Source organism: Bombus impatiens, unplaced genomic scaffold (assembly GCF_000188095.3).
Source record: "Bombus impatiens unplaced genomic scaffold, BIMP_2.2 scf_0914, whole genome shotgun sequence".
In the NCBI taxonomy this organism is placed as follows: Eukaryota; Metazoa; Arthropoda; class Insecta; order Hymenoptera; family Apidae; genus Bombus; species Bombus impatiens.
The window spans coordinates 600,903-628,685 of NT_177333.1; the positions used below are offsets into that span (position 1 = coordinate 600,903).

The 27,783-nt window shown below is 31.2% G+C and overlaps 7 protein-coding genes across 17 annotated transcripts in view; 3 read left to right on the forward strand and 4 right to left on the reverse strand.

Annotated features, from left to right (window-relative positions):
- The window catches only part of LOC100749695 (kazrin), a 139,062-nt gene extending 137,962 nt beyond the window's left edge, over positions 1–1,100 (reverse strand). For all 3 annotated transcript variants that reach the window (XM_033323347.1, XM_012390993.3, XM_033323348.1), the window contains exon 1: positions 695–1,100. The gene's annotated coding sequence lies outside the window, so the exon portion shown is untranslated. The remainder of the gene's footprint in view (positions 1–694) is intronic.
- A 1,582-nt stretch (positions 1,101–2,682) lies between these two features.
- LOC100749814 (glutamyl-tRNA(Gln) amidotransferase subunit A, mitochondrial) lies at positions 2,683–5,123 on the reverse strand. Of its 2 annotated transcripts, none has more exons than XM_024370731.2 (4): positions 4,922–5,123; positions 4,313–4,847; positions 3,163–4,260; positions 2,683–3,053 (listed from the first exon to the last, which is right to left on the reverse strand). In XM_024370731.2, the coding sequence occupies exons 2-3, from the start codon at positions 4,839–4,841 to the stop codon at positions 3,230–3,232; spliced, it is 1,560 nt and encodes a 519-aa protein (XP_024226499.1). In that variant the 5' UTR covers positions 4,842–4,847; positions 4,922–5,123; the 3' UTR covers positions 2,683–3,053; positions 3,163–3,229. The 2 variants fall into 2 exon arrangements, with proteins under 2 accessions (XP_024226499.1, XP_024226500.1); XM_024370732.2 differs by having other exon boundaries at positions 5,012–5,119.
- A 778-nt stretch (positions 5,124–5,901) lies between these two features.
- LOC100749932 (eukaryotic translation initiation factor 3 subunit B) lies at positions 5,902–10,316 on the forward strand. The gene is made up of 11 exons (XM_003492990.3): positions 5,902–6,091; positions 6,301–6,496; positions 6,576–6,888; positions 6,958–7,314; positions 7,397–7,539; positions 7,620–7,755; positions 7,828–8,023; positions 8,102–8,282; positions 9,401–9,641; positions 9,713–9,821; positions 9,896–10,316. Exons 1-11 carry the CDS (start codon positions 5,956–5,958, stop codon positions 9,994–9,996), a joined length of 2,109 nt encoding a protein of 702 aa, XP_003493038.1. The 5' UTR covers positions 5,902–5,955; the 3' UTR covers positions 9,997–10,316.
- LOC100750130 (CDP-diacylglycerol--glycerol-3-phosphate 3-phosphatidyltransferase, mitochondrial) lies at positions 10,095–12,958 on the reverse strand. Its single transcript, XM_003492992.4, has 8 exons — positions 12,927–12,958; positions 12,312–12,507; positions 12,121–12,243; positions 11,775–12,052; positions 11,432–11,703; positions 11,120–11,356; positions 10,838–11,047; positions 10,095–10,777 (listed from the first exon to the last, which is right to left on the reverse strand). The coding sequence occupies exons 1-8, from the start codon at positions 12,956–12,958 to the stop codon at positions 10,575–10,577; spliced, it is 1,551 nt and encodes a 516-aa protein (XP_003493040.1). The 3' UTR covers positions 10,095–10,574.
- Positions 12,959–13,719: 761 nt separating this feature from the next.
- LOC100740028 (endophilin-B1) lies at positions 13,720–18,824 on the forward strand. Of its 7 annotated transcripts, none has more exons than XM_003492993.4 (9): positions 13,720–13,877; positions 14,516–14,657; positions 14,733–14,861; positions 14,932–15,094; positions 15,162–15,225; positions 15,313–15,348; positions 15,701–15,891; positions 17,306–17,441; positions 18,472–18,824. In XM_003492993.4, exons 1-9 carry the CDS (start codon positions 13,815–13,817, stop codon positions 18,598–18,600), a joined length of 1,053 nt encoding a protein of 350 aa, XP_003493041.1. In that variant the 5' UTR covers positions 13,720–13,814; the 3' UTR covers positions 18,601–18,824. The 7 variants fall into 7 exon arrangements, with proteins under 7 accessions (XP_003493041.1, XP_024226489.1, XP_012246457.1 ...); XM_024370721.2 differs by lacking the exon at positions 18,472–18,824 and adding an exon at positions 15,966–15,989 and having other exon boundaries at positions 17,306–17,443; XM_012391034.3 differs by lacking the exons at positions 17,306–17,441; positions 18,472–18,824 and adding exons at positions 15,966–15,989; positions 16,313–16,454.
- Positions 18,825–19,015: 191 nt separating this feature from the next.
- LOC100740153 (40S ribosomal protein S18) lies at positions 19,016–20,347 on the reverse strand. 2 transcript variants are annotated; one of them, XM_003492994.3, is made up of 4 exons: positions 20,267–20,347; positions 19,678–19,863; positions 19,497–19,598; positions 19,016–19,224 (listed from the first exon to the last, which is right to left on the reverse strand). In XM_003492994.3, the coding sequence occupies exons 1-4, from the start codon at positions 20,267–20,269 to the stop codon at positions 19,057–19,059; spliced, it is 459 nt and encodes a 152-aa protein (XP_003493042.1). In that variant the 5' UTR covers positions 20,270–20,347; the 3' UTR covers positions 19,016–19,056. The 2 variants fall into 2 exon arrangements, with proteins under 2 accessions (XP_003493042.1, XP_033179219.1); XM_033323328.1 differs by lacking the exon at positions 20,267–20,347 and having other exon boundaries at positions 19,678–19,872.
- A 289-nt stretch (positions 20,348–20,636) lies between these two features.
- Positions 20,637–27,783, forward strand: part of LOC117152263 — a 55,640-nt gene continuing 48,493 nt past the window's right edge. Inside the window, exon 1 of the mRNA XM_033323329.1 lies at positions 20,637–21,226. Within this exon, the coding sequence (XP_033179220.1) occupies positions 21,113–21,226 (114 nt within the window). The 5' untranslated portion in view covers positions 20,637–21,112. The remainder of the gene's footprint in view (positions 21,227–27,783) is intronic.

The window sequence follows — 27,783 nt, forward strand, 5'->3', positions numbered from 1 at the left end:
AATATTAATAAGTATAATAAATAAATTCAACGAAATATAAATATAGATAGTAATATAGATACAAATTTCCATATAAATGTAAGGAAATAATTATTGAATATGAATGAACAATGTTATTTAGTTTGTCCACCATTAATCTTTGATACATTATATAAAAACCTTAATACCAGAAATTTATGGATTGAATTATCATAAAATTCAAAACTCTTGATTTTCCATACGTTATTTTATTAGCCATAACTTGTGAAAATTACTATATATGTAACATTCATCTGAGAATTACCACTTTTTTTACAAATTTGCAAATTACGTATTAAAATGGCTATTTTCAGTTTTTTCAGTTATCGTAATTCAAACTATTCAAAGCAACGCCATCCAACAATAGTTACGTATATGTATATTAATCCATTAAGGACCAACGTTGCATCAACGTAACATTTCATTCATAATTTTTCTCAGATTTATAGCACTACAATGAATCGTTTTCTTTTTAAACCATGGAAATCTTTCTTAATAGGCTTCTATAAGATATGTGCTATTCTACTACGACTTTTGGAAATCTCAATCAAACGATATGTAAGTCACTTTATTTACTTACTTTCAATGATATTGCGTTAGAGCTTTTACGTATTATTTCATTATTCGGACCGGATAAAAACAACTAAATTACTTTGTTTATTCACAAAATATCTACCTTTATGTTTTACACGTTTGATTCAAGTAGCCTTGCCCTGGCACACACCTGTTTAAATTCCCAATCGTCCGTGTTCTGCGTAACAGAAACGCGCCTACACTACTTCGCGAGAATCGCAATAATTTCGAGATCTCGATCTTCGACACTAACGACACAGCGATACCGCTTTTATCTTCAAACTACGACACTGCCGATCGCGGCGCGAATTCGACCGCGATTTAAATCGCGCCACTTCGACATCGTTCAACACCAGTCGAATAATCAGCTGAACGGGAACAAGAATAAAAGGGATAGTAGTAGTAGTAAACGAAAGAAAACGAAAATGAACGAGATGAACCGATTTCCCACGATAAACCACGACTCGCGACACTGTCGGTTCGAGGTCGTCACGACGACTGGCGGAATTGTCGACAGAGAGCGACACGACAGCCCTCGGCCGGGTCAACGCATGCGCCCTTTACACCCTGTGCCCAACCCTGTTTTTATAAAGACCACCCTTACGCTACGAATCTCCTTTCGAATACCTGCTTTCCTATTTTTTCATTCCTTTAATCCTTCCGCATTCAAGAATAAGATTTATATTAAACCTGATATAAAATATATTTCAATATAAAATGGAATATATATTCTATATTATATTCCAATGACAATCCTCATAATACGAATTTTCTTTCGAATACTCATCACCCTATGTTTTCATTCCTTTAATCTTCCCGTGTACGCAACAGAAGTCTTTGTTAATTACATAAAATATATTTCAACATAAAATGAAATATGTACTCCATATACATGTATACATTGCAGTGACGACCCTTACTCTACGACTCTTCTTTCGAATAGCGGTCTTCTTTTTTTCTCACTGCCTTAGTCCTACCCTAAAGACTACAATTATTATAAAAATGCAAAATTTCGATACACATTATATTAAATAGGATGTATATTTGTTTTAGCATAATGGACTTATTTGACATTTTAATTATATTTTACAACTATCCACATCGACCATAACCATTCCCATCGCCCATATTGGGCATATTTTATTAAATTAACATTAAATAATATTTAATCTTTTGTATCGTACTCACGTGTGTACGTATGTATACAGTAATATTGTCTGCGAATGAGAATATTTGCTTTCGTGTAATTGGTGATTTTAATTGATGGAAAAAATAATTCCCATTGTTTGTTACAGTATCGTGGAACATTATGTAACAGAAAAATAATTTCTCTAATAGTTTTATTTCTAGTGACGTTGTTGCTTCACTCGATGACACATATCGTCCGTGGATAGCGTCACGATCGATTTAATTCATGAGAAGCAATATCGAGTAATGAGAACTCAATTCTTTATTTCGAGATTCCGTAAACCTAATTAAATAATTTATGCGTTCAAATTATTTTATATGTCCGTGAAACGTTTTAAAATCTATCTAATTCTTGAAAACTATCGTGAAAGGAAATCATTTTACATTAACCATTAATAAAGTCAACCAAATGCAATTAAATATTTTATTGTTATAATGTTAAATGAAAATTAGAGAAGTTACTATTTGTAATGATTATAAATAATGTTGCGATGGTATAAAATTTTCTTGATAACTTTTAGGAATGAAATATTCATAGGAAATATTGTTAAGTAATAATTTAAACCACATAACATGAAGATTAAGAAATCGAATTAAATCATCTATATTTCTAAGCACTTTTAGAAATTAATTCTAATAAATAGATTGCGAATCTGCATGCAAATTCATATTCTTAGAAGTATAGATAAAAAATTTTAACTTAAATGAAAATTTTCTAATAGTAATACATATATATAAAATATATATATAAAGTAATACATATTCCTTATTTTTTATATTTTATATAATTTTGTATTTGTGAACGTTTTTGTATATTTTTGCATACTCACATTTGCCATAAATGCACAAATATCCGCAGTTTACTAATAAATCATTAATAAAGTAAAAAAAAAAGAGAAAGAATTACTGTTATTCATAATATAACATATAATAAAATCACAAACAAGGATATACATAGTCAATGATAAAATTTAATTCATAATTCAGATACAGTTTGTATAAATATTTTTCCAACCGCCGCATATACCTATGTCGACACGATACTCTGCTGTACCGACGGTCGACCTTACCGCTGTTTAGCTTTAACGTATAACGCCTAGCATTCGTTTCTAAAGCACGGTACATTGCAATGCAATAACAAAAAGGTCCTCCAACGTAGGAATTTCAACGAAAGAATGAAATTTCAAACATGGTCAATACCTTTTAAGAGTATAATAAATTGTATCTTATGCCACAATAATTTTTCGAGAATATATTATATTTGTTTAAAAGACCGATCAACCATAATTAAAAATATTATATAAAATATAAATACCTTCATTTAGATATGTGCATTTTAAATTTTGATATTAATGCTTGATTTTAATGCTGTTAATAACTTAAAGTCAAGTAGATGTAGTAAGAAGGAGAAGAGATGTAGGAAATCAAACAAGATTCGTACAGAAATACTTTATTGTAATAGAGATAGATCCTTCAATTCAAGTTTAGGAAACTGCACTCTCTGTTCAATCCATTTTGCTACAGTAAGAAGTTCCTTCTCTTTCAAAGGAGGTCCCATAAGTTGTAAGGATAATGGTAAACCACTCTTAGATAGTTTAATTGGCACATTAAGTGCTGGTATACCTGCCATATTAGCAGGTTGAGTACAATAATCTTGAATCAAACACTGTGCCTGGTTATCCATTGAAATAAAATCATTATAGGTAGGAGCTCCTGTTAAAGTGGTAGGAGTGAGTAGGAGATCAATATTATTATTCCATACTGCATCAAAATCTTCTGAGATTAATCTTCTTATTTTCATTGCTTTTACGTAATATTCTTCGTAATTTTCATTTAATAAAAAATAATTCCCGACTAGAATACGTTCTTTAACTATTTTACCAAACCCTTCAGACCTCGTCTTCTTATACATATTATGCACCGAACTCCATTCATCTGATCTGTAACCATACTCCATGCCATCATAACAAGCAAGATTACTTGCAACATCACAACGATTTAAAATTGTATAACACATTATAGAATAGTTAGTATGTGGCAATGATACTGTGGAAAGCGATGCTCCATCTTCAATTAAGTATTGAGAAATTTCATCCCAACATTCTTGTACCTCTGGGCTTAGGTTTTTCTCTTTATATTCCTTTGGTATTCCAATTCTAATATTATTAATATTTATTTTGTCTGGTATGTCAAATGGTACATATTCTTTTCGTAAACAAGTAGAATCAAACTCATCTGGACCAGCTATAGTATTTAAAACTAACACAGCATCATCAACATTTCTTGTAAGAATACCAGGTACATCCATTGAATTTACAAGAGGAATAAGTCCATAGCGCGATACCAAACCATAAGTAGGTTTTAATCCAATTAAACCACAATAAGATGCTGGGTTTCGAGTTGAACCTCCAGTATCTGAACCAATTGCAGCATAACAACTTCCAGCTATAACAGCCACTGCAGAACCACCACTGCTACCACCTAAAATAAAATTCTTATAAAATATTTGATAAAAGACTTTAACCATATATACCTGCTATATGCCAGGAATCTGCATTTTTATTCTGTTCTGTATATTCTTTCATTTGATTATTGCAAGAATAAAATTTTGAAAGCAAATCTGAGTTCCATAAGTTTTTTGTTGGTCCATAATATGAGTCAATAGTTCCAGAACCCATAGCAAATTCATCGAGATTAGTTTTACCAATTAACACTGCCCCAGCATCTTTTAAACGTTGATACACAGTGGCATTGTAGGTGGGAATAAAATTTGACAGCATCTTTGATGCACAAGTTGTTAGATGACCTTTGGTACAATAATTATCTTTAATCGCAATGGGAATTCCATCGAGTTTTCCCAATAAGCTACAATCTTTTTGCCGTGAATCTGAGTTTTCAGCGTGTTTCTTTGCTGTTTTATCGGTAATAGTAATATAAGCATTTAAAGGTTTAATAGCTGATGCAACTTTAATAGCTGCTTTTGTAACATCAGAAGGTCCCACATCACCAGCATTTATCTTTTGACTTACTTCTCTTATCGATGTAGTCAATAATTTATTCATATTTTCCTAATAATATAACCAAACAATGATATATATATACATATATATATATACATATGACATAACCTCAATTCATTTACCGGTAAGAAATAATTTTAAATAAATTACTATAGAAAAGATGATATTGATACTTAAGAAATTAGTTAAAATAGTATCAAATTTTGAACTACTTCAAAAATTCATCGGAATTAGATTAATAATGCAATAATATTAATTAAAAGTCACTTGGTAAACATATGAACTGTTTAGAACGTGTGTTACGTGACATGTATATATTATATTCAATACAATAAATAATTTATAACATAACTTTGAACTGAAATTTATTGTTATATATATTAATTGTTAGTAGTTTCTTTAACAGTTGCGCAATAATAATTACAATTTTCTTGCAATAATGAGAAAAAAAGTCAACAGCTAAAACAAGATGGATATATTATTACTCTATTTTCTCATTTGAAAATACTGCACATAATTTAAATATGTAAATCAAATTGTTAAATCAAGTGAAATAGATTCATTTATATTCTGGTATTATTTTATAAATTGTATTTACTACATTCGAAAATACAGAAATTATAGGACGTTTTTAAATATATTCAAAAAGTAAAAGAATATGACTTTTTTATTGATAGATTCATTTATTGATTTGATATACTAAATCCCTTTATGTATATGACTATGGCTTATGAAGATAGTTATAATCATAATCATGTCAGAGTAGACAACATATAGCATCAAAACTCGTAGTTATGAAACCTTATGATATTCCTAACTTCCACTTTCAAAATATCTATACAGGTATCTCTAAATATTTTATCTTTTAAATTAAATAAAAATATCTTATTTCCTTTTTATTATAAATTTTTTGCATTATTCAAAGATTTATCCAATTGTCTAATCAATATATTTCTGCTAATATGTATGTAGAGCAATTTGTGTAAATAAAATTAGTACTTCAAATAAATGCAACAGATATAAAAATAAAAAAAGATTGGTCAATTTTATCCACTAAGAAATGGGTGCACATGTTTGACCACTTCCACCTTTCAAAAGTTGCATTCAACTCGCTGCCATTTCCATTTGACTCTCTGTACGTTCAGAGGTTTCCAAGATGGCGAAGAAAACGTTAGCAGATAAAACACTTCAAAACGAAGATAATGTTAAAAATAATGATGATATATTTAACGACGATGAAGAGCCAAATTTCAGCGATCCTGAAGGATTTGTGGACGATATTACCGACGAAGGTAAACAAAACTTATCCTCAATGAATTTTCATCAATAGAAGCTATGCCAGGACGTCTGAAAGCATGGCTACGTATAATCGCAAATGTGGCATGCATGCCTAACCTAAAAAGCCACGAGTGTTTCATACTTTGTATTAAATATTACTTCGTAACTTATATTGAATATAATTTTGTTCAACTTCTTTTCAATTTAATATTCTTATTTGCAGAACTCCTTGGTGATATCTTGAAGCAAAAACCATCAGAGACAGATGGAGTGGAATCCGTAATCGTCGTTGATGGAGTTCCCCAGGTTGAACCAGAAAGATTGGAAAAACTTCAATCCGTCATTAGCAAAGTCTTAGGAAAATTTGGCACAATAGTGAATCAATATTATCCCAAAAATGAAAATGGATATACAAAAGGGTGTGTACTAATGACCTATATATTATCCTTAAGAAATTATTCAAATGTTATTGTATTAACTATATATTTTTCATTTCAGGTACATATTTCTAGAATATAATAATCCTCTTAATGCTTTAGCAGCTGCCCAATCTGTAAATAATTACAAAATTGACAAGCAACACACGTTCAAAGTAAATTTGTTTACCGATTTTAAGAAATTTGAAGAAATTGCAGATGAATGGGAACCTCCAAAACCACAAGAATTTAAAGCTGCAGCAGATTTACATTATTATCTTTTAGAACCAGATGCTTATGACCAATTTTGTGTACTTTGTGGTAATGGCCCTTCTGTTACTGTTCAAGTCTGGCAGAATTCTGCTCCTGAACCAACATTGCTTGAAGAACGTTCTGTAAGTTATTATATTTTATTCATTTTAATTGATCACTTATTGAGTACCAAATTTTTATATTTTCTGTAGCGATGGACTGAGACTTATGTTAAATGGTCTCCATTGGGGACATATTTAGCAACATTCCACAAATTAGGTGTTGCATTATGGGGTGGTCCTCAATTTTTACAACAAGCCAGATTCAGTCAGAAGGGTGTTGAATGTATTGACTTTTCTCCTTGCGAACGTTATTTAGTAACATACACTCCACGAACTGATCTTGGTTCAGATCAGAAACGACTAGTAATTTGGGACATTCTTACTGGACAAGAAAAACGTGCGTTTTTCGCAGATGGTTCTTCAGTATGGCCTATTTTCCGCTGGTCGCATGACGATAAATATCTTGCTCGTATGGGGGAAGATGTTTTGAGTGTATATGAAACACCAGTATGTTCCTTTCTTTAATGTTATAAATAGCATTATGTTTCAGTATGTTTGGGTTTTAGTAATCTTATTATAAATATTGCAGTCATTTGGATTATTAGATAAGAAGAGTATAAAAATTCCTGGTATCAGAGATTTTAGTTGGTCTCCAACAGATAATGTTCTTGCTTACTGGGTACCAGAAGATAAAGATGTTCCAGCTAGAGTCACTCTTCTCGAAATACCAAAGTAATACATTTTTAGCATTTTTCACTATATTCCATATTTCATAAATTATTTAAATTATAAGTTGAAATACATATTTTTAGCCGAAATGAAATTCGTAACAAGAACTTGTTTAATGTAGCTGATTGCAAAATTTTTTGGCAAAAGTCAGGAGACTATCTCTGTGTGAAAGTCGACCGTTTTGCCAAACGCAAAGAAAAAACGGAACAGAAATATACGGTATTTGTTAAATTAGTTATTGAATCCATTAAAATGTATGTAGCATGCGTATAACTTTATGTTTATTAACAGGGTATGTCTTATAACTTTGAAATCTTTCATATGAGGGAAAAGCAAATTCCAGTCGATAGTGTAGAAATAAAAGAACCAATCCATGCATTTGCTTGGGAACCTGTTGGAAGCAAATTTGCTATTATTCATGGAGAGATTCCAAGCGTAAACGTTAGCTTTTATGAAGTACGATACGGTCATCAACCAGCCCTTCTTAGTAAGCTTGTAACAATTATCCCATAAATTTCAATATCACCATGGTATTATGTACATAAATATTCATTTTACTCAACAGAAAAATTAGAGAAGAAGGCTTGTAATCATCTATTTTGGTCGCCATCTGGACAATTTATTGTTCTTGCTGGATTGACAACCATGGCAGGGGCTTTGGAATTCATTGATACTAATGATTTTACTATCATGAACTCAACTGACCATTATCAAACTTCAGATGTCGAATGGGATCCTACTGGACGGTAAGAATTTATTCTCACATATTTGTCGGAGATGAATGGACATCGGAGCCTTCCCTTGAAACTTCGGGAAAATCCCTTAACACCGTAATCTAGATTCTATCATAGGCGTAATTAAGCAATTGTCGTCCTTCGATCCGATTGTATTTGTTCGAGATTTGTAATAATAAGACGGGCTCGAGGCGACAGCCAGTCGCCGAACGTAGCCGCGGTCACGGGATGAACGCTTTGTCTAACAAAGGTATGGAGCAATTCTATAGCTCTCCTTAAAAGAAATATTTCTGGCGGCACGCGACAGAAAACATTCCAACGGTTTCTGTCCCGTGGCTCGCCACACGCAGGCGCTATTCTTCGAGTAAGATGATTGCCAGATGTCGATGCGCCTCCGCAGTACCTGTTCAGCTAACCCGAGGGCCCGTTATAAATCTTAAGATTTAGCTAACTAAAGTCCTTCAAACAGACAAACAGTCTTTGTCCCAACTACGGGAAAATAGGGGAGACCTATTTTTCAACGAGCGGCGTCTCCCACTAGCTACTTTCCCTCGACGGCGGCTAGCATCTTTTTCTAACCACCGATATGGAGATTGACCAATTAGCAGCAACGCCAATTTCCTTTACTTTCTGAACGAAGGCTTTTCTCGACGAATCCGATGATCTCGTGTCCTTAGACACACCCCATTAATAATTTTCCTTCGTGGCATCATCGGGACGGGAAAGTCATCCTCTCTCGCGATCTCATCGACGAAAAGAGTAACCCCTTATGACCAGTGAATATTACGCGTCCGACTTAGATTTTGTGAGCATGTTCATCTATCAACCCGTCGACCGCGGATTTGTTATTGAACCTAGGATCATTGTCATTAGTTTCTCGAGGCCCTAACTACCACGGTTACTTGTCCGGCTCTATAATAATCGTCTTTGCACTAGTCAACGCCTTCTCTATTGCATAACGACAACGCGCAACCCATCTATTGCATAACGACAACATGTAATCCAAACGAAGATTCGTATCACACCCCTAACCCTAATTCTTATGTAAACCCGACATATTTATATATAAAATATTTCATAAATATATATTTTTTAATATAACAATTATATAAATATATATTTCATTACAGGTATGTAGTAACAGCAGTTTCGAGTTGGAAAACTAGCGTAGATAATGGATACTGGATATGGACATTCCAAGGACGTATCTTAAAAAGAGTTAATCTTAATCAGTTCAATCAACTATTATGGAGACCGAGGCCACCAACGTTATTAACACCAGAACAAATTAAAGAAATTAAGAAAAATTTAAAGAAATATTCTGCACAATTTGAAAGCAAAGATCGTATGCGACTGACGCGTGCCTCGAAGGTACTTATATCATACTGTATTGATATATATTTAATATGAATTATGCATTTACTAACAAAATTATTTTTTAGGAATTAATCGAAAAACGCTGCGCAGCGATGAAAGCATTTGAAGAATATCGTTCAAAACGTATACAAGAATGGAATAACCAGAAGAAACGTCGTTTAGAATTACGTAATGGTTTGTATTGTAATAAATTTCTTTTTTGGAATTTAAAAGTGAGGTATCTTATACAATGCTAAACTCTTCTTCAGCTATCGACACCGACGAATTAGATTCTGATTCAAAGAATGTAGAAGAAGAAGTAATAGAATTTTTCGTCAAAGAAGAAACATTCATCATCGACGAGAAATAAAACTGTGTGGAAGAAGTTTTCATCTCTGCCATTTTTGGAAATCTCTAGTGCAAAACCAATTCAGTCATTTGTGAAAAGTGTCATCGAAGTAATTATCTTCCAGAGCCACATAGATTGTGGCTCACAATAGTAGACTGAAATGACTATTTTAAGTGGTTATGAACAGTTTTTCTTATACTATTTCTGCACCTTAATTGGAATTTCTTCCACTTTCCCGACGTTGCGTATGAAACGTCGTAAACGTAGTACCATAAAGTTTTATCATGTTCCATACAGGATAGTATGTCATTCAACAAATAATTATTATCAATACAAACATATATGACGTACTTTTTTATTTATCAAACCCATATAGCTCGATTTATTTAGTTTCATATATTTATAAATAGAAAGAGATCTATTAATTTATATATTTCTCATAATTTAAACACGATGTAAATGATAAATGAAGAAAATTTTGTAAATTAATAACATAAATTATAATATTCTTTTTTATAGCTTTAATGCATATGATTATTTGTATTAGAAAACGAATTATGACTTAGATTATAAATGGTAAACATTAAACAGACATAATACTAAAAATAATATCGAAACAGAACAACGACAGCACATACCCAACTTGGAGGAATTCTATCCCGTTCAAAAAATGTTTTATTTGTTACACGTTTTGCGCATGAAAATAAACGTTCATGCTCTCTTTGTAATTCATTTTGTAAGTTTCTATTCTTGGTTATAATAGTAATTTGAGTTTCCAAGTCTTTGTTAACAGATCTGTAACCTAGGATTAATTTTTTTCTATTATTTTAAAATCAATTTCTTTTTAAATTTTAGATCTTACCAAAATTAGGGGATCCAATAAGCGTGAGACAAGGCTTTTCTTGCTCTGGTAAAGAATACCAAAGTCCTTTAGCATGATACGTCCATCCTGGCCTAATAAATTCCCACAAAATTACTCTATTTTGTTGTCCTAACTTGTTACAGTATTTAACAAATGCCTCCTCTATTTTTGTGTATGCTGCCGGAATGCAACCAGCAATGCCTTTTGCAGCTAAATATGCATATGACATTAGTTTAAAAAGTAAATAATTTTCACTCAGTTGTGTTTACAACATAAACTTACCAAAGAAACCATTAGCAGTCGGATGTGCTGTCAACAAATGACATGTTCCTTGACAGTGTTTAAGCAATGCTTCACTGTACTCTGAAGTTAAGTTAAAGTAACCAGTTGCTAATTTGATTGTTGTACCTGGCGGAGCTGTCTGTAAAAGTTTCAATGTTATCTGGCTATCATGATAAATGTTTAATTGACCCATCTGTACCGAAGGAAAAATCCAAGTATCTACATCTAAATCTTTTGCTACAAAAACAACCGTACTTATGCTTCAATCTTGTTGAGTTATGTTTTTATAAATGATAAAGAGTACATATGTACCTATTTTTTCAGGATCCGAATATTCTTCTATTTCTCTCTGGAACAAAGCTTTCACACTATGTGCAGCTTTTTCAATGAATGTAATAGGATCCTTAAGAGGATTGACTTTCAGAGCAGGATTTAATACTGTATTTCCATCAGGTTTAAGTACAAAACTAAATTCTCCCACTCTTTGGACTAGCTCATCATAAAAATCACAAAGTTCTTCACAATCTTCAATCACAAAATAACGATCTTGTCTATTTGTAAAATAGTCATTGCTAAGATTAGCACTAAAAAATATATTTAATTATAACTATTTGCTTAAATGACTTTACATAAAATTAAATATTTAAATATTTACCCACTAATTATTATGTCATTGTCTATCATGTACAATTTCATATGTTGTAATCCTATCAATTCATTGAAACGATCTGGTGTAATCATTTTCAAGAACCCACGAAGTTTTGGAGTATGATACAAAAAAATCTGACAACAATGACCATGTTTTCCATTAAGTAATGGTTCCAACATTTTACGAGAATTTAATTTACCTCTAGATCCCCTCATAAAATCTATCAAAATTTTAACTTCAACATTACCATTACTTGTAATTAAAGCTTCGTTTACAGCATTTACCTAATAATAAAAATATTATTATTTATCATGTTAAAGCTTTAAATGCTTAGATCTTAGAATATGCTTACTAAATTAGATTCTAATTTTCCTGTGCCTAAATATAATGATGCAAATGTTATTCTCTTCCTTGCATTTTTACACTTTTGTACAAGAGTGGAATAAAATACACTTGGTTCATGAATTACTTTAATCTGAAAATACAAAACTATGGTTAAGTACATTCTGAATTCTTTCTGAACTAAATATTTTTTACATCGACCTTAGATCCATTTATGGCAAAGCAAGGAGCATTTTTATATAACCATGTTAATGTATAAAATTCAGATTGAATTGTTTCAAATTCTATATCTTTCTCTTCAGCAGTCATAGTAATTGATGTAATATCATTTACTACAGGTGAAGAAGAAAATTTTAATTCTGATTGACCAGAAATAAATAGTTTCCTTGTATGAAACCTGAAATTTTATTTTAAAAGATATCATGTATAAATACATGTTAATAATCATAAATGTAGAAATAAATATAACAATAAAATATTGGTAAGAAAGTCATGAAAACTGCATTAGTTTCATTCATCAAAATTCAAGTCCAAAGTCAAATAACCCACATAATATTCTTTCATTGTACGTATATATAACACGATTTACGTATCGAAAAATGAATATCATTAAATTAATTTCCAAATGCAACTTTTATTTCGAATTTTTATTTTTTGTAAATATGTAAATATCAAATTCATCGTATGTCAAATTACATGTGGCGAATGTCCTTGTGTCAAATCAACAAACATAGGTTAATCTACCTTTATTTGCTTTGAAAAGAATGAAATTTGATAGGACATCCATATTGGTTGGATTTTTTATATGCTACTCACCGCTTTGCAGCTTTCAAAATTACGTTATGCATAGGTAAATTCTTAAATAACAAAGCATTAACAATAACAGACTTCAAATTATAAATAACTCTTCCCTCCAGGGTACAAATTGCAGCGCACGCAATCTTTTGGCCCCTTTATATATTATATAAACATATTTACATATATATATACTTACATATATTTCTACGCTTATTCAAATCGAACAATTTTAAGATAAATTAAAATAAAAATACTCAGTTTATCTTTTACTCCAGTTTTATTAATATATTAAATATTTATAAAAAGATGTCATCTCGTTTGGATTAATAAATTTTTAGAGAAATATACGAAAGATTTTAAAGCAATGTATTTGTAAAACTAAACTAACATTCTATTAAATAATATACATATGTACCATTTCTTTAGATAACTTGTGGTAATTTATTGGATTTATGATCATTTCCTCGAAAACATTGCATTTCTTGCCAATGAATCTTTTATAGTTTTCCCAGACCTTTGAAATATTCAGTTTCTTATTACAAGAAACATTTTGTAATAATCAGAATAAATAATAATCGAAGAATAAGGGAAATTTTTTGTTAAAAGTGGTACTTTTTCTATTGATTAGTATTAAATTTTTCGCTTTAATTGGTGTATTTGATCTCCAACTGAAAACAACATTTATTTGAACAGTGTTTTGGAAAAATTCATAATAATTTTGCTTAAATCTCGTAAAATGTAGAATATATGTATAGAGAATAAGCATAAAAATCTAATACTTATATAAATTACAAACGAAGCGCCTCTTCACGGGGACACTTGGAATCAATGGTCGATGGAAAATACATGTAAAGAGTAGCAAAGGATTGATGTAGGTAGAGGATTCATATCAGAATAGGCGCAAAAATGGATTTAAACGTTAAGAAATTAGTGAAAGACGCTGGTGCTGCGCTTAGTAGAGTCGTACAGGTAAGAAGTGTTTAATATAATAATTCAACAAATTCATATTAATAAGAAAATGTACTAGTTAAGATACTTGTGGCTGAACGCTGTCATTTCTGACATTTTGTACCTTTTTCAGTGAAGAAACATTTCGATAAAATAATCATTACTTGGCAATTACTATTTCATTTAATCTCTATGATATTATATATTTTGTAATAATTTTTATATGTGATACGTTATGTGTATGTTTTTATTTGTAATTTTTTTTCTAGAAATTAAATTTAATTATTATTGAAATGTAAGGTTAGTAAATATATAGCACATTTCAATAATAGTTTCTATACTGTACTATTTGTTAATTTTCTTGTTTTTAGCAGTATCATTCTAGAGTGATATTTGCTTATCTTTATAAAATTTCTTAATGTGTAAGACTCCAGAATTGTTTAAGAGTTGTTGAAGAGTTTAAGTAATTAATCATTTGATGACTCAGAATATATCAAATAAATTGGGATGACTAACACTTGTCATTTTTAATATTTATGCTAATGTCATCAAAATTTAGTCAAAAGATATATTTTATTGTTAAGAAAAATAGAAAAAATGATAAAGAATTAAAAATTTAGTTGCCTTAATTTACTATAATGTTTAAAATTTGGCTGTAGTTGACAGAAGAAACATTGGGAACATCAGAGAAAACTGAATTAGATGCTCATTTAGAGCACCTTGCAGATAGAGCAAATGCAACTAAAACATGGACTGAAAAGATTCTTAGGAATATGGAGGCAGTACTTACTCCAAATCCAGGTATTATAAGAATATTATATGATACATTTAAATTATAAAGCTTTACACATATTTATGCAATGTATTTTTTTACAGGCAATAGAATTGAAGACTTTTTTTATGAGAAGATTGATAAAAAGAAACCTAACAGATTGAGCAATCTAGAATATGTAGGCATGGATATGATAGAGGCAGGAAATGATTTTGGTCCAGGAATTGCTTATGGTATACAAAATTAATTTATTAATTACCATTGCTCTGTAATTTTATATAAGTTTTAAAACTTCTGCTTTAGGCAGTGCATTAAACAAGGTTGGACAATGCCAGCAAAAGTTAGGACAAATTCAGAGAAATTTCATTAAAGATTCTGCTAATTGTTACATACAACCTTTAAGAAAATTTTTGGAAGGTGAAATGAAAACTGTTACCAAAGAAATGTCAATATTGGAAAATAAACGGTATGTATTTCATTTTTTTCTGTACATTTAAATGTATGTTGTTAATATTACTAATTTTTATTTTCAGATTGGACCTAGATTCGTGTAAAAATCGAGTAAGGAAAGCAAGAAGTATGCTGGGTCAGCAGAGTGTAAGTTTTACTATTTATCATTTTATTTAATTATATACACTATATATTTACTGTGTGCCTTGTCCTATACACTGCTGCATCTCATAGGAGACTGGGGTATCACCTGAAGTATTACTTGATCAGGTATTAATGGAGTTGACACCTTCAATGATTCAAAATTTGAGACTAGCTCTGTACTCTTTTAAATACATGTTCAATTTTTTTATAATTTTATATTTTTTATTTAAAGTTTTGTAAAAAATGGTAAAATTTGCAATTACAAATGGATAGATTTAAAAGTTTCATAAAAAAACATTTTATGAAACTTTCATTTGTAATTGCAAATTTTACCATTTTTGTTATAATGATGTTATACATAACTTTCATTGTAAAGTTATGCTGTAAGTTATTTCTATTATCTGTCATTTTATGTTGCACAAACAATTTTTTATGCTAATCAGATGCAAGGAATAAAACTCTTTATTACTCTACTCAGGCAGAGAGGGAGTTGAGAATAGCGCAATCGGAGTTCGATCGTCAAGCAGAGATAGTGAAATTATTGCTGGAAGGTGTTCAAAGCTCTCAGGCTGGGCACTTACGTTGTTTGCATGAATTTGTCGAGGCACAAGCGCGTTATTACGCTCAATGTCATGCAACAATGCAAGATCTGCAACGTGAACTTGCTGGGTAAGATGACAAACTTTTCTTTAAAAGTTTTTTCTTCAAACATTGTTTAATTATCCTGCACTGACCTTGTACAGCTATCCCACTCTTTGGTGATCCGAGTGAGTAATGTCTAATAATTATTGGATGCTGTGTCATATATGACACGTAAAAGTATTTAGGATAAGCTTATAGAATCATTACTCATTCGCAAAGATCATCATGTAGAATATTCTACTGCTTAAAATTCTGCTCATTTCTATAAGCGCGATATAAGTAATGTTTTTTTGTTTGTTCTAAGTAGTAATTGTAATCTATTTTATTTATGTTTCAAAATAAAAATGGTATCTTTGTTTTTGCTCTAGTCCTATGCTTCTTATACTTATTCATTCCTCTGATGTATTCTTTCTATTCTTTATCTTTGCCTGCATGATTGGGATTGCAGGACGCGTCAGCCGAGTCCTTTGCTGCGAGTCAACAGCGAAGATGTGATCGAGCTAACACCCTCACCTTCACAATCCCAAAATTCCTCTATAAATCCACCCCTTTCTGATTCTACTTATGTTACTGCTACCTTTGAGACGAATACTTCGAATGTTTAGCTTTACAAATTTATAATCGCGTTTAAAAAAAGGGCAATAACTACTTCGTAATAATTGTGATCTAAAATAATAAACAGAAGCTTACTGCATTTTTTCTTTAATATATATGTAGGTATATACATACATGTTAACAAATACAATTTTAGAAGTATGTTAAATGATTGTTAGTCTATTATGCTGCTTTAAAACTTGTAACTATCAGAAATGAGTGAATAAATTATCTCTATGAAATGTTTATTTACCGTTAATGAATTTTGTATAGTGAAATAATAGCAATTCAGCTATAAAAATAATGGAATTAGGAAAAGAATTTTATTATGTACATTTTTTTCTTTTTTTAAATATTTTCATACTTGAGTCAATATCCAAATATGCACTGTACAGCTGATTAATGTTTGTTCCTAATGCATGTTGCTAAGTTTTCTTTAGTACTAACAATGTATTTGTTAAAAGGTATTGGGATATTCTTTCTCAAAATTTCGTTATCTTTCGTTTACTATTATCTATGTTTTCCTATTTGTCAAACCGCTTATGCTTTCATATGTGTATCAATATAATTTATCAATAATTTTAATTATTTTTATTCATGTGTATGTAGCATGTAGATTATATAAAATCCTAATGGTAATCAAAATTCTTGCATATTTCTTACAAAATAAAGAAAATTTTAGTATTTGTAGTATTATCAAGTTTTTTATGTTGAATTATATAGTCTACAAATACAGTCCAAATTTTAAATGTTAAAAAAAAAAGTTTCTCATGTTTGCACAAATAGCTGATTCACTTTAAAATGCATGTTCACCAAACTCAACCAAATTGTAATTTATCCTACCCAGCTTATCTGGGGGTCCTTATCATCCGACTACCCAATCAACATCCAATGTATCAGGAAATGACGATGAGCAACTAGCAAGGGTATTATGCGATTTTTCTGCGACAAATTCTGAAGAATTAAGCGTTGTGCAAAATGAGGTAACAAAATTTGTGATTTAATTAAGAAGCATGTTTGCAGCATAGCCGTACAAATGGCATGAAACGTTATTAAAAGTGAGTTGCATTTATTAGTTCAATTATATTTATAAAAATTTCGTGATATCGATTGGAAATATTTTATAATTTACTTACATTAATTGTACGAATTTTTTATTCCCTTAAACTCAAACGTATAATAACGTATAATAAAAGTTAGCGCATTTCTTAGAAATATATTATATGTATATGAATACAGATAAAAAATTGTGCATTTTAAAATCGTCAAATTTAGTGCAATATAAATGCGTTTTTGGTTTTTTATATATATAATAGGAAAGATGTAGTAGATAACACATAATGTTACTTATATAAGAATTTTCCATGATATATTGTCATATAGTTTAAAATTATTTTATACGTAGTTTAGATCTTTTTGTTTCTATAATGTATAAAATAAAAGTAGAATGTTTGAAGTAGTGTAAATAAATTCTTATAGTTTTATGTATCATAAAAATGATGCAAGGTGTTACAAAATAAGAAGATATATACTTATATACATTGGGATTGCATATGATACTCAGTTATTTTGTCTCTCTGTTTAAAAATTAGCACTTTTGTATACCTGACATTAAATCTTTAAGAAAAATTATGCATGATATATATATCTATATTTTTTAGTTATAAGTTTCACAAATGTATAATTTTCTTACTTTTGTTAGATTTGTTTTTGGTGTTTAATATCTGTTTGTTCTGATTTCATTTGTATATTTGTTTACGTATAAAGTATTGTTACGTGTATGCATATAGTAAAGCACATATAAAAGAACACACATGTACATTTATTCAAATTTTGCATGTATAAAAAATAAATTGTCATTCATTCTGTTAAATGTATTTTATTTTTCATAACCTTAAACATGTCTCAGCAGATTTTGACCTCTCAAGTCTAGCTTTTTTGAAGTTTGGTAGATTACTTTAAACGAATTTATTAATATGTTATAAAATTTTATAAAATTCAATTATCTTGTAGGTAATTACGGTTATCGAGATACCTGGCAATGAGGAGTACGTAATTGGTATAAGTGGAATAAGACGAGGAAAAATACCCGCAGCATATCTAGAATTAATTGATGTTGGTCAACGAAAATTCAGTCAATAACTTTAATGCACATTCCTTACATTTAAATGCTTCATTCTACTTTCAATTTTAACTGCATTTGCATTATGCACTATAAAATATTTCTTCCACTTCGTGCAATTAATGTAAAAAACAATTACCAAAATGTGATCAATTGAGAAACTACATTTTTCGGATTATATATTTCCTGCTCCTAAAATCTACATAAATAATGCATATCAAACGAGAGCAGTCAATTTTTAAAATACGAGAATACGATTATATAATACGATTAGTTAGAAAATGTTTCCATAATTGTAAATCAGTTGTTGTTCAAAGTGAAAACTGTATTCTATAAATATTAAAATCATGATATATACTAATACACGTTAATATTGTCTTTAATAAATATATTCTTCAAATTAGGTGTCACTTATTCTTAAAATGAAACCCTTAATATTGTTTTATTAATTTATTAATAATCAAGAAAATATAAAATTACTTCTTTTTTGATACACCTACTGTACGACCGCGACGACCCGTAGTCTTTGTGTGCTGACCACGTACACGCAAGCCCCAGTAATGACGTAAACCTCGGTGAGCACGAATTTTCTTCATTCGTTCCAAGTCCTCACGAAGTTTTGAATCCAGATATGAACTAGTAAGCTATAAAATATAATATAATAATTGCTATTTTGTAACTTCTTTAAAGATTGAAATGAAAAGAGCAATGTAAGAAATGTAACAGTACTGAACTTTATATGTTGCACGTTAATTATTTGACACACCATTTAACTTCAATGTTAAATAGCAACCTATCATGCAGTTTCTCTAGCACAAGCTACCATCTAATCCATACATAAAGTTCATATGGTTAGTCGTAAAATTGTGCATTACATAGTTAGGGATCTCTTATCTTTTTCTTTTGTTATACACACCTGTGAATATTTGCCATCAACAATATCTTTTTGTCTATTCAAGAACCAATCTGGGATTTTGTACTGTCTAGGATTAGCCATAATTGTTACAATTTTTTCAACCTGATAAAAAAATCAAATAAATATTATAAAAATATGATAAATCTTGTTTGTATGACATTATTGTTAAATTAATTCTTACTTCCTCCTCTGAGCATTCTCCAGCACGCTTATCTAGATCGATATCAGCTTTTTTTAAAACGATGTTGGCGTAACGACGACCAACACCTTTAATTGCTGTCATAGCAAACATAACTTTTCTATTACCATCAATGTTCGTGCCCATGACACGAAGAATGTGTTGGAACTTCTCTGGAATTACAAGCGACTGAAACATAAATTTGAATAGAATAAAATTTTATATGTAACTCGCACGCATTAAGATTACAACGCGAGATAACCTATAAACGTATACTATCATCAGTTAATTGTTCCGAAATTTATTTTTATATATGATAGAAAATAATATGGGAACATGAAAAATATAGTAAAAGAAAAAACAATTAATTAAAGAATCTTATATTATATTATAATTCTTGGAAACAGAAGTCATAACCAAAACATTCAACAGATAACAGAATATTATTTAACTATCTTTGAAAGGTTAAAAAATATTTTCTTAACCAGTTACACGAATAATCGTTTTGTAATTTTTTCATTAAAAATTTGTGTATTTTGCATAGGATTCTCTCTACAATTAAAGATTTAAACTTCTCATACACGAAACTCACCATCTTGCTGCAATGCCTGTCACAGAAAGAACTGGAACCGGAAAACGCATGTCCGCAGGCAAATGCGCACACCGCATTCAAATTCTTCCTAAAGAGGGCATTGATAATCCATTATTAGCATTGAAAAATATAATTAAGATGAAAATATATTTTAAATTATTGTAAATTAATATACTTAATATTTTAAATAATTAAATTAAATAAGAGCTTTTTATATAACGAGTATAGAATGTACTTTTATCAGAATGTTATTTTATAAAATTGACAGTTCTGCATTAATATTGTTGAAAATTTATAATTTTCAAAATTTATAACTTTTTTTTAATACATAGTTATACATAATATTAACAAATTCTTTTAAATTAATTAATTAATTAGACTATACGTTGACATTATGTGGCAGCAGATGGCGCTCTTAGTACTATATTTATAAAGGATATATACATATAATATAAGATAGAGTCATTATTGCAAATAAGTGCATGTATTCTCCAATTTTATAACACTTTAGTTTCTGTTATACTAGATTATAAAACGTATTAATAAGAGGATAAGTAATAAAATAGGGAGTAAAAGTTATACAAAACATTAGACTATGCAGTGAGTTTTTGAGTCACAAAAAGTTATTAAAATCTACCAGAAATATAGTACATACTTAGAATATTATTCACATTGCGCCTGCGCGAACTTCCATTGGATTTAAATAAATATGCTAGAAATGAATATTGTTAGGACAGTTTTCAAGCATAGTGCAATACAATCGACCTCGTGGGTATAATTTCGATAACTCAATAAGAAACGAAGGACTGAAAAGTAATCGTGTATGTAGGAGGATTGCCGTTTTCCATGGGATACGATTTCCTGCTTGGTTTTCCAACGTTTGCCTCCTTTCAACCCCGGATCCAGGAGGGTGGAACAAAAACGAGCGTCCAGAGGGTAATAGGGAGAAGAAATTCCGAGGTATGATACTCCTCTGATTCGTTTTACGACGGTCGTTTCCTCGAATTAGGATGGAATAAGAAAGAATTCGTGAATCCGCTGATTTCGACCAACCCCTCTTTTATCCTGTTCTCTCGGATATACACGTACATCATATAAATATGCAAAAGTTCATGTATGTAAATGCACGACTATTTGCTGAAACGGAAGAGAGATTTTACAAGAGAAGTTGGTATACTGTTTGCTATCAAAATACCAATGCATGATACCAAATTAAATTAAGGTTATCTAATTTTTTATTCATAAGGTATATTTGCTCCCTAGTAGTTTATTCTTTCTTATTCTTTTATTTTCAGATTATGTAATAATTATAAACATCTATTTATAACTATCTATAACTATGAGATGATAAATACACGTAAGCCATTCATGTGAACAATTTAATAATTCGCAATTGTTGAAACAGAATTATTTATAATTTTATGATTAACTAGTGAGAACTTTTTTTTTATTTTTTTTTTTAAATAATGTTTATTTAAACCAAGATACAAATTTTAATACATTTGGCTATTCACAATAAACTATGAATTTTAGTAATGATGTGTTAGGCAAAGGTACTGGTACGCAGTGGTACGACGTAGCCATGTTGTATTATGTGTCGGCGCTTTACATTTTTCGTGTTTAATATAATTTTTGGATTTAAGCCGCTGGTAAGCGGAGCTTTTATATGAATTTGTTTTTTTTTTATTTTTTTCTGTCCTGAAAACTTGGTCGCAAAACAGGACGCTTCGGTAGTCTGCCTTTTGGGTGCTGTGTAACTTTGGGGAGTGGTGTGATGAGAGGGAGGGGGATGTCAAATAGGTTTATTTACAAAATTTACAGTGTTTACAGTTTATACCTGTGTTATGCGGTGTCAGAATTCAGTTCTGTCCGTTTAATGGTTTTCTCTCTTATTTTATTATGGATAAGAAGATTACAAAGGAAACACCCAACAAATCTCACAAAGGACATAACTTAACAAACACGATGATGGTACCCCGCTGGGGGTAGCCACCCACATGTTATATTAGTATATCGCTATAATATTTTACCAAATGTCCTACTGGACAAATTGTAAAATTTAAATAAATAAATAAAAAAAGAAAAAAAAAAGAAAAAAAAGAAAAAAAAATCTTATTATGGATTCTGTATCCACCAATATTTTTTTGTGTTTTTTCTGTGTTTGCCTTTGGTGTCTTTTCGGGGGAGGGCCATGAACTTGTGGTGAGAACAATTCATGTTAAATGATATGATTACTATATGAGTCAGAGCATAAGGTAGATTATGCTTTCTTTTACCAAAAAGAAATCAGTTTGGAGATATTCGAAAATATTACAGCCAATTAAGTGTTTGATATGAAATAAACTTTTCTAAAAAACATTTCTATACATACGTATACACATTCTGTACGTATGTACGTTAAACACTCAATTGGCTGTAATATTTTCAAATATCTCCGAACTGATTTCTTTTTGATCCAAGAAGCAATATAAGTTTAATCCCAGCAAGAGAATGAAAGTCAAGACTACAAAGGTCCGAAAGTGTTAAACGTTAATTTTCCCGTGAAACGTGAGATCGTGATGTTTGTGACGAATAAAAGGGAAACTAACCGTTCACTATTCCAATAGCATGAACATTGAACGATACAGAGCAGCTATAGTTACCGGCACGTGCTGACATATGGGCTTTAGGGCTTTGTCGGTATCCAGTGGTCTCTTCGCGGGGGTGGTAAATGGTATGTCATCGTGTTAAATGGCCCTGATGCCCACGAATCCATTCAAGGGCGTATCTTTACCAAGATTCAAAACCAATTCTTGCGGCTAATTTCCACCGTTTATACGTTTAATTGCCTTTTCAAGCCACCTGGACTACTAGCGCTCCATGAACCGATCTCGTTCAATGGAGTTTCAAATTGTAACGTTTACAATTTCCTAGAATCTATTGATTTCTATTGTCACTCGAAAATACGATATTATATGCCACACTTTCGTCCGTATTGTATCTTCTCGACTAATCTGTCCATTATTTTATTAATTTTATTATTTTATTAATTCATTATATTCATTAATATGTCCATTAATACTCCATCTGTCTTTTATCTTTAGACCAAAGTTAGAATTATAATTTTATTAGAAGAATTATAATTTAATATAATTATTAAAATTTAAGAAGTGAAATATCTAATATACTAAATTGCTATATTTTTACTTTATCTCATATCTAAGGGATGAAACATCTGGTATCCTAAATCGGTATAATTATTATCTTATTTCATTACAATCCGAAGTAGCTACTTGATTAATATCTGAAAATGATTACTAGAGATTTGAGTTAACCATTATTATTTTATCAACACGGTTCGCTATTACGCAGAGTGAAACCGAAGTTATATTTTTATGGGCAAAGACCGAAAAAATGGAATTGCTTCCGTGGTAGGAAAAAGGGAAATCTGCGAAACTCTGTCAAATGCGTTGTAATGCGGTCTTATGACGGCGAATGGGATAAGTCGTTTCTCCTGATGAGCAAGACTTAGGTGTATATATCATCTTCCGTACTTGCATTCTGTAGTCAAGGTCACTTCCTTTTCCCAAAAATCCTCTTTCCGATCGACTACTGAACGCTTCTTTACCTAGCGTTATTCCTCTTTCAGGCAATAGTAAAATATAAATCATGCTCGTCTTATTCACGATTATTATTTATCATAGGAACATCTTCGTCTCTCTCTACTTTAAAATTTTACTATTTTTGTACATTCTAGTATCCTATTTATTTTCTATGCGAAAATAAATATAATTTGCAGTCATATGAAATAAGATTTTTGGAATTTCTTCATATTAATAATTATATAGAATTTTCGAAAATTTTGAATTTGAATGTATGAAATTTATGTCCTTCCGAATTTTCAAAAATTACTTTATTTCATGAAATGTTTTTTTTTTTTCTTTTGGTTCTTAGAAAATTATCTTCCTTAGACGAAGCGTCTTGTAATTAACATTCTTGGTTTTATAGTACTGTGGGTTGGTGTGACGTTAGCGAAAGACGTGGCTGATTGTTTATAAACGTTGTTAAGATATGTTAATGTTGTCAGGGAATGTTGTGAGCGTTACCAAGGTTTGTTACAGTAATGGTAATGCTGTTAGAGTTGAATTAATCGTGATCGAGAGAAGTTCATCGTGTTGCTGTAACGTAAAAATAGTGTTAAGCGAATTCGTGAAGTGCGATATTATATTCAATTTTGTGAGAGTGTTACAATATTGTTAATTTATAATAAACATTCTTACAATACCGATCTTTCCGTTTAAAAGTTAATTATACATCTTATCGACGTGTTTTCATAAAAGTACGTTTATTTTCTAGCTGCAATGATAAATTATTAAATAAATTGGTTGAGAGAAAGTAACTGCGAATTTACAATGCTCCGCACATTGAGCAACTTTCTACTCCTCATGGGGTATGATCGACAATAATGCATAGTACAGTAGATTATCGTGCCCAAATGGTGACTGTGACGAAAGCCAATTACCTAGGACAGTACCATTTTCAGCAGCCTTGTCGGTTTAGCACGAGCCACCCGCAATCTTTGTCGGCAAACAGGCACTCGTAAATAACAGTAGGAACGTCTCAATGTTAGCAGGACCCTCGCTTCCCATTGTCTACGAGGTACCGACGTGTTAGACACGCACCCTGAATTTCAGTTTGTTTAAATAGGACTTTCAGACTGTGAAAGAATAGGGCGACCAACATAAGAGCTACTTTCCCTTATCAAATCTTGATAAAATCTTGATAAAAAATATTATAAATATCAATCAAATTTCAATTCAAGAATTAAAATCGATGTTTCGCTTATTTAACTGGAAATACTTTTACATTTCCGATAATTTCAATCTTCAAATTCTAAAACGCAGATGTTGTTTAATCTAAATCAAAGTATAAAATCATAGAGTTTTATATAGCAAATATTTTCGCTTTCTTTATTTAGTTTTTAAAGCGACTGTCTGAGAGAACCACGTCTATCTACACGTGATTTCATTCGGTTCCTTCATCCTTTCTTCTCGGATAGATACGTTTCCGCACACACAGTGATAACACTGATGCGTATACCCTGAACATAGAAGCACGTAAGGCTGTGGCATCGGGACGCAGGTGGCGGCGTTCAAAGCCAATTATGCGAACGCGCCCCGACGTCGGCGTCGTTCTCGCAAATCCCTATCCTCGCGTTTAAACCCGCGGGAGGAGAGCTCCAAAGCTGGGAGCGACAGGGAGAGTGGGAGAGAAGTTTAACTTGTCTACGCTATAACGGATTAACGGCCGCGATTTATTCGCAAGTAATTGCTTCCGCCCTTTAATTAACTCGCATTTATTTCACGTAATGGCGACCGCTTGCCAGCCGAACACGAACTTTTCAACGGAAGTGCTTCGTGAAAGAAGTCTACGTCCATGGAAACGCGTTTCGAGATTTTACATCTTTTTTCGATATCTGTAATATCTTATGTTTAAAATATTTTCAAAGAAACTTTGAAAAAAGTGAATCGAGTTTAATATAGAATAGGATTTTCTAGTAGATAAGCTTGATTTCTTGTTTTGATTTTTAAGAAGGAATTTTATTATAATTTTCGTAGGTGTAATTTTTGCGCCCAATAAAATATTCTTGATCCACTCGATTTCTTGTAGTTGAGGTATTTTTAAAGGAATTTGATTCAAGTTTTAGATTGATATAAGGTAAAATCTTCGAGAATATCTTCGTAACATTGTGATGATTTTGAATTTCATTGCAACAGATTCCACAGTTTAGAGTAGAGATTTTTAAATTGTCCGTTTCCTTCTGATTGATTCTCAGTCTTTCGTTGTTCAGTGTCTCTTAAAACTAGAGCTACAGATATACAAATGCTACAGATAATTTTGTAGTTATAGTAAAAAACATACAGGTACTTTTAGCAAGATTAACGTTGACTTTTCCATTATCAATATATTATGAGCATAATATACTACAGAGAGTAACACTGCAAAGTCGAAAAAAGGTTCTCGTTGTAACCTGTCTTATAACTAACGTTGACTTTTCCATTATCAATATATTATGAGCATAATATACTACAGAGATACTACAGAGAGTAACACTGCAAAGTCGAAAAGAGGATCTCGTTGTAACCTGTCTTATAACTATAAGATTACGAACCATTTGTTCTCCCTATTCCAAACGAAATTTCTACCAATTCAGGAAACGTGTTTCATACATGATTCTATCAAACTGCTTGCATACCATGTTACAAAGATAAATTGCAGAAACGAAATTATCAATGAATGAGAAGTAGAATTCGATTGTGAATATGGTACCATTGGAATGCCAAAAAAAGGAAAAAAAAATAAGAACGAGATGGAATCTTGAGCGAACTGGGGACGGTCAGAGACTCACGGTCGCCATTTCTAGAGCGATAAAATTTCCTGGGGGTTGACTCTTATCTTTCCTATTATCGATAGTTGGCGAAGGACCAATATGGCCACAACACGGTTGCTATGGTTACATCGGGTATAGTTGCCTCAGGAACGGGGATCCCATCATCCGTGCCATTATCATGCTTTGCTATAAATAAGAACAAGCTACTCTTTCATCTCGCTACGAAGACTTCTCTTTCATCTCTAACCAGTTCCTGCGAAGAATTATGTTTCACCGTGATCACCAGATGAATGAATTACGTCCTCGATTCAAAACTCCAGTAAATTTGTATAAATTAAGGGAAAGTTATTATGCCTTTGATTTTGCAGAAAATGTCCTATATATGTATATGTCATAACTCCGAAATGATAGGAAGTAGACATAGGGAGAAGTAGATAGGGAGTAACATTTCGTTAGATAAAATTGAAAGGATTTCTCAAATGTCGCGGTTAAAGTCACTTTGCAAAGTACTAGGAATTTTGCGATATTAGAATATTAATATTCAAAACTAATTTCTCTCAGGCATAAGGAAATTCTAATCCTTTTTGTACAGTATACGCCTTAATTAGCTTGTAAAATGATTAGTTGAAGATTATATATTTGTAAATATTACCTGTGAAGGATACTAACCTGTGAAGAAACAGGGATGACCATCGAACCTGTAAGACGAGGTCCGCCTTTCATCTTTTGTTCCCTATTCGTTCCTTAAAGTCTTATCTATTTTACTGGTATCTCTTAAATTATCACTCGGATCAGTTATATAGGAAACTTTTACATATATTTTTCTTCGATCCAATTTTCCTCTCTCCCATTAAGCGTGTCGTATTTAAATAAAAAGAACGATATATTCCCAAGATAGGACGCGTGTTAAACGAATACAGTTTCTTCATGGTCCCTATCTAAGATGGTCGGTGATTAGAAATTGTGACCAAATGCCTGATGAAACGAAGTAAATAAAGTTCGAGCGATGTTCACGCGCCTGGCAGACGATTCAGCCATCGCTGTAGTAGATCGATTGCGATTCTCTTTCTTCCGGGGGTGCTCTTTTAGAAAATGAAAAGGCCGAAGGGCGATGATATCGCTGACGAGAGCCGCCGTATTGGCTGCC

Excerpts from the sequence above, each read along its gene's own strand:
- LOC100749814 (XM_024370731.2), bottom strand. The coding sequence starts at position 4,841 with ATGAATAAATTATTGACTACATCGATAAGAGAAGTAAGTCAAAAGATA. Across the intron at positions 4,261-4,312 it reads AGATTCCTGGCATATAGCAG|GTGGTAGCAGTGGTGGTTCT; the intron begins GTATATATGGTT and ends ATTTTATTTTAG.
- LOC100750130 (XM_003492992.4), bottom strand. The coding sequence starts at position 12,958 with ATGCATAACGTAATTTTGAAAGCTGCAAAGCG. Across the intron at positions 12,244-12,311 it reads TTGCCATAAATGGATCTAAG|ATTAAAGTAATTCATGAACC; the intron begins GTCGATGTAAAA and ends TTGTATTTTCAG. Across the intron at positions 11,704-11,774 it reads AATGACATAATAATTAGTGG|TGCTAATCTTAGCAATGACT; the intron begins GTAAATATTTAA and ends TATATTTTTTAG.
- LOC100749932 (XM_003492990.3), top strand. The coding sequence starts at position 5,956 with ATGGCGAAGAAAACGTTAGCAGATAAAACACTTCAAAACGAAGATAAT. Across the intron at positions 7,756-7,827 it reads AAACGGAACAGAAATATACG|GGTATGTCTTATAACTTTGA; the intron begins GTATTTGTTAAA and ends GTTTATTAACAG. Across the intron at positions 9,642-9,712 it reads GACTGACGCGTGCCTCGAAG|GAATTAATCGAAAAACGCTG; the intron begins GTACTTATATCA and ends ATTATTTTTTAG.
- LOC100740153 (XM_033323328.1), bottom strand. The coding sequence starts at position 19,872 with ATGTTTCAGTCGCTTGTAATTCCAGAGAAGTTCCAACACATTCTTCGT. Across the intron at positions 19,599-19,677 it reads GAGAATGCTCAGAGGAGGAA|GTTGAAAAAATTGTAACAAT; the intron begins GTAAGAATTAAT and ends TTTTTTTATCAG. Across the intron at positions 19,225-19,496 it reads TTGATGGCAAATATTCACAG|CTTACTAGTTCATATCTGGA; the intron begins GTGTGTATAACA and ends TATATTTTATAG.
- LOC100740028 (XM_003492993.4), top strand. The coding sequence starts at position 13,815 with ATGGATTTAAACGTTAAGAAATTAGTGAAAGACGCTGGTGCTGCGCTT. Across the intron at positions 13,878-14,515 it reads CGCTTAGTAGAGTCGTACAG|TTGACAGAAGAAACATTGGG; the intron begins GTAAGAAGTGTT and ends ATTTGGCTGTAG. Across the intron at positions 17,442-18,471 it reads TAAGCGTTGTGCAAAATGAG|GTAATTACGGTTATCGAGAT; the intron begins GTAACAAAATTT and ends ATTATCTTGTAG.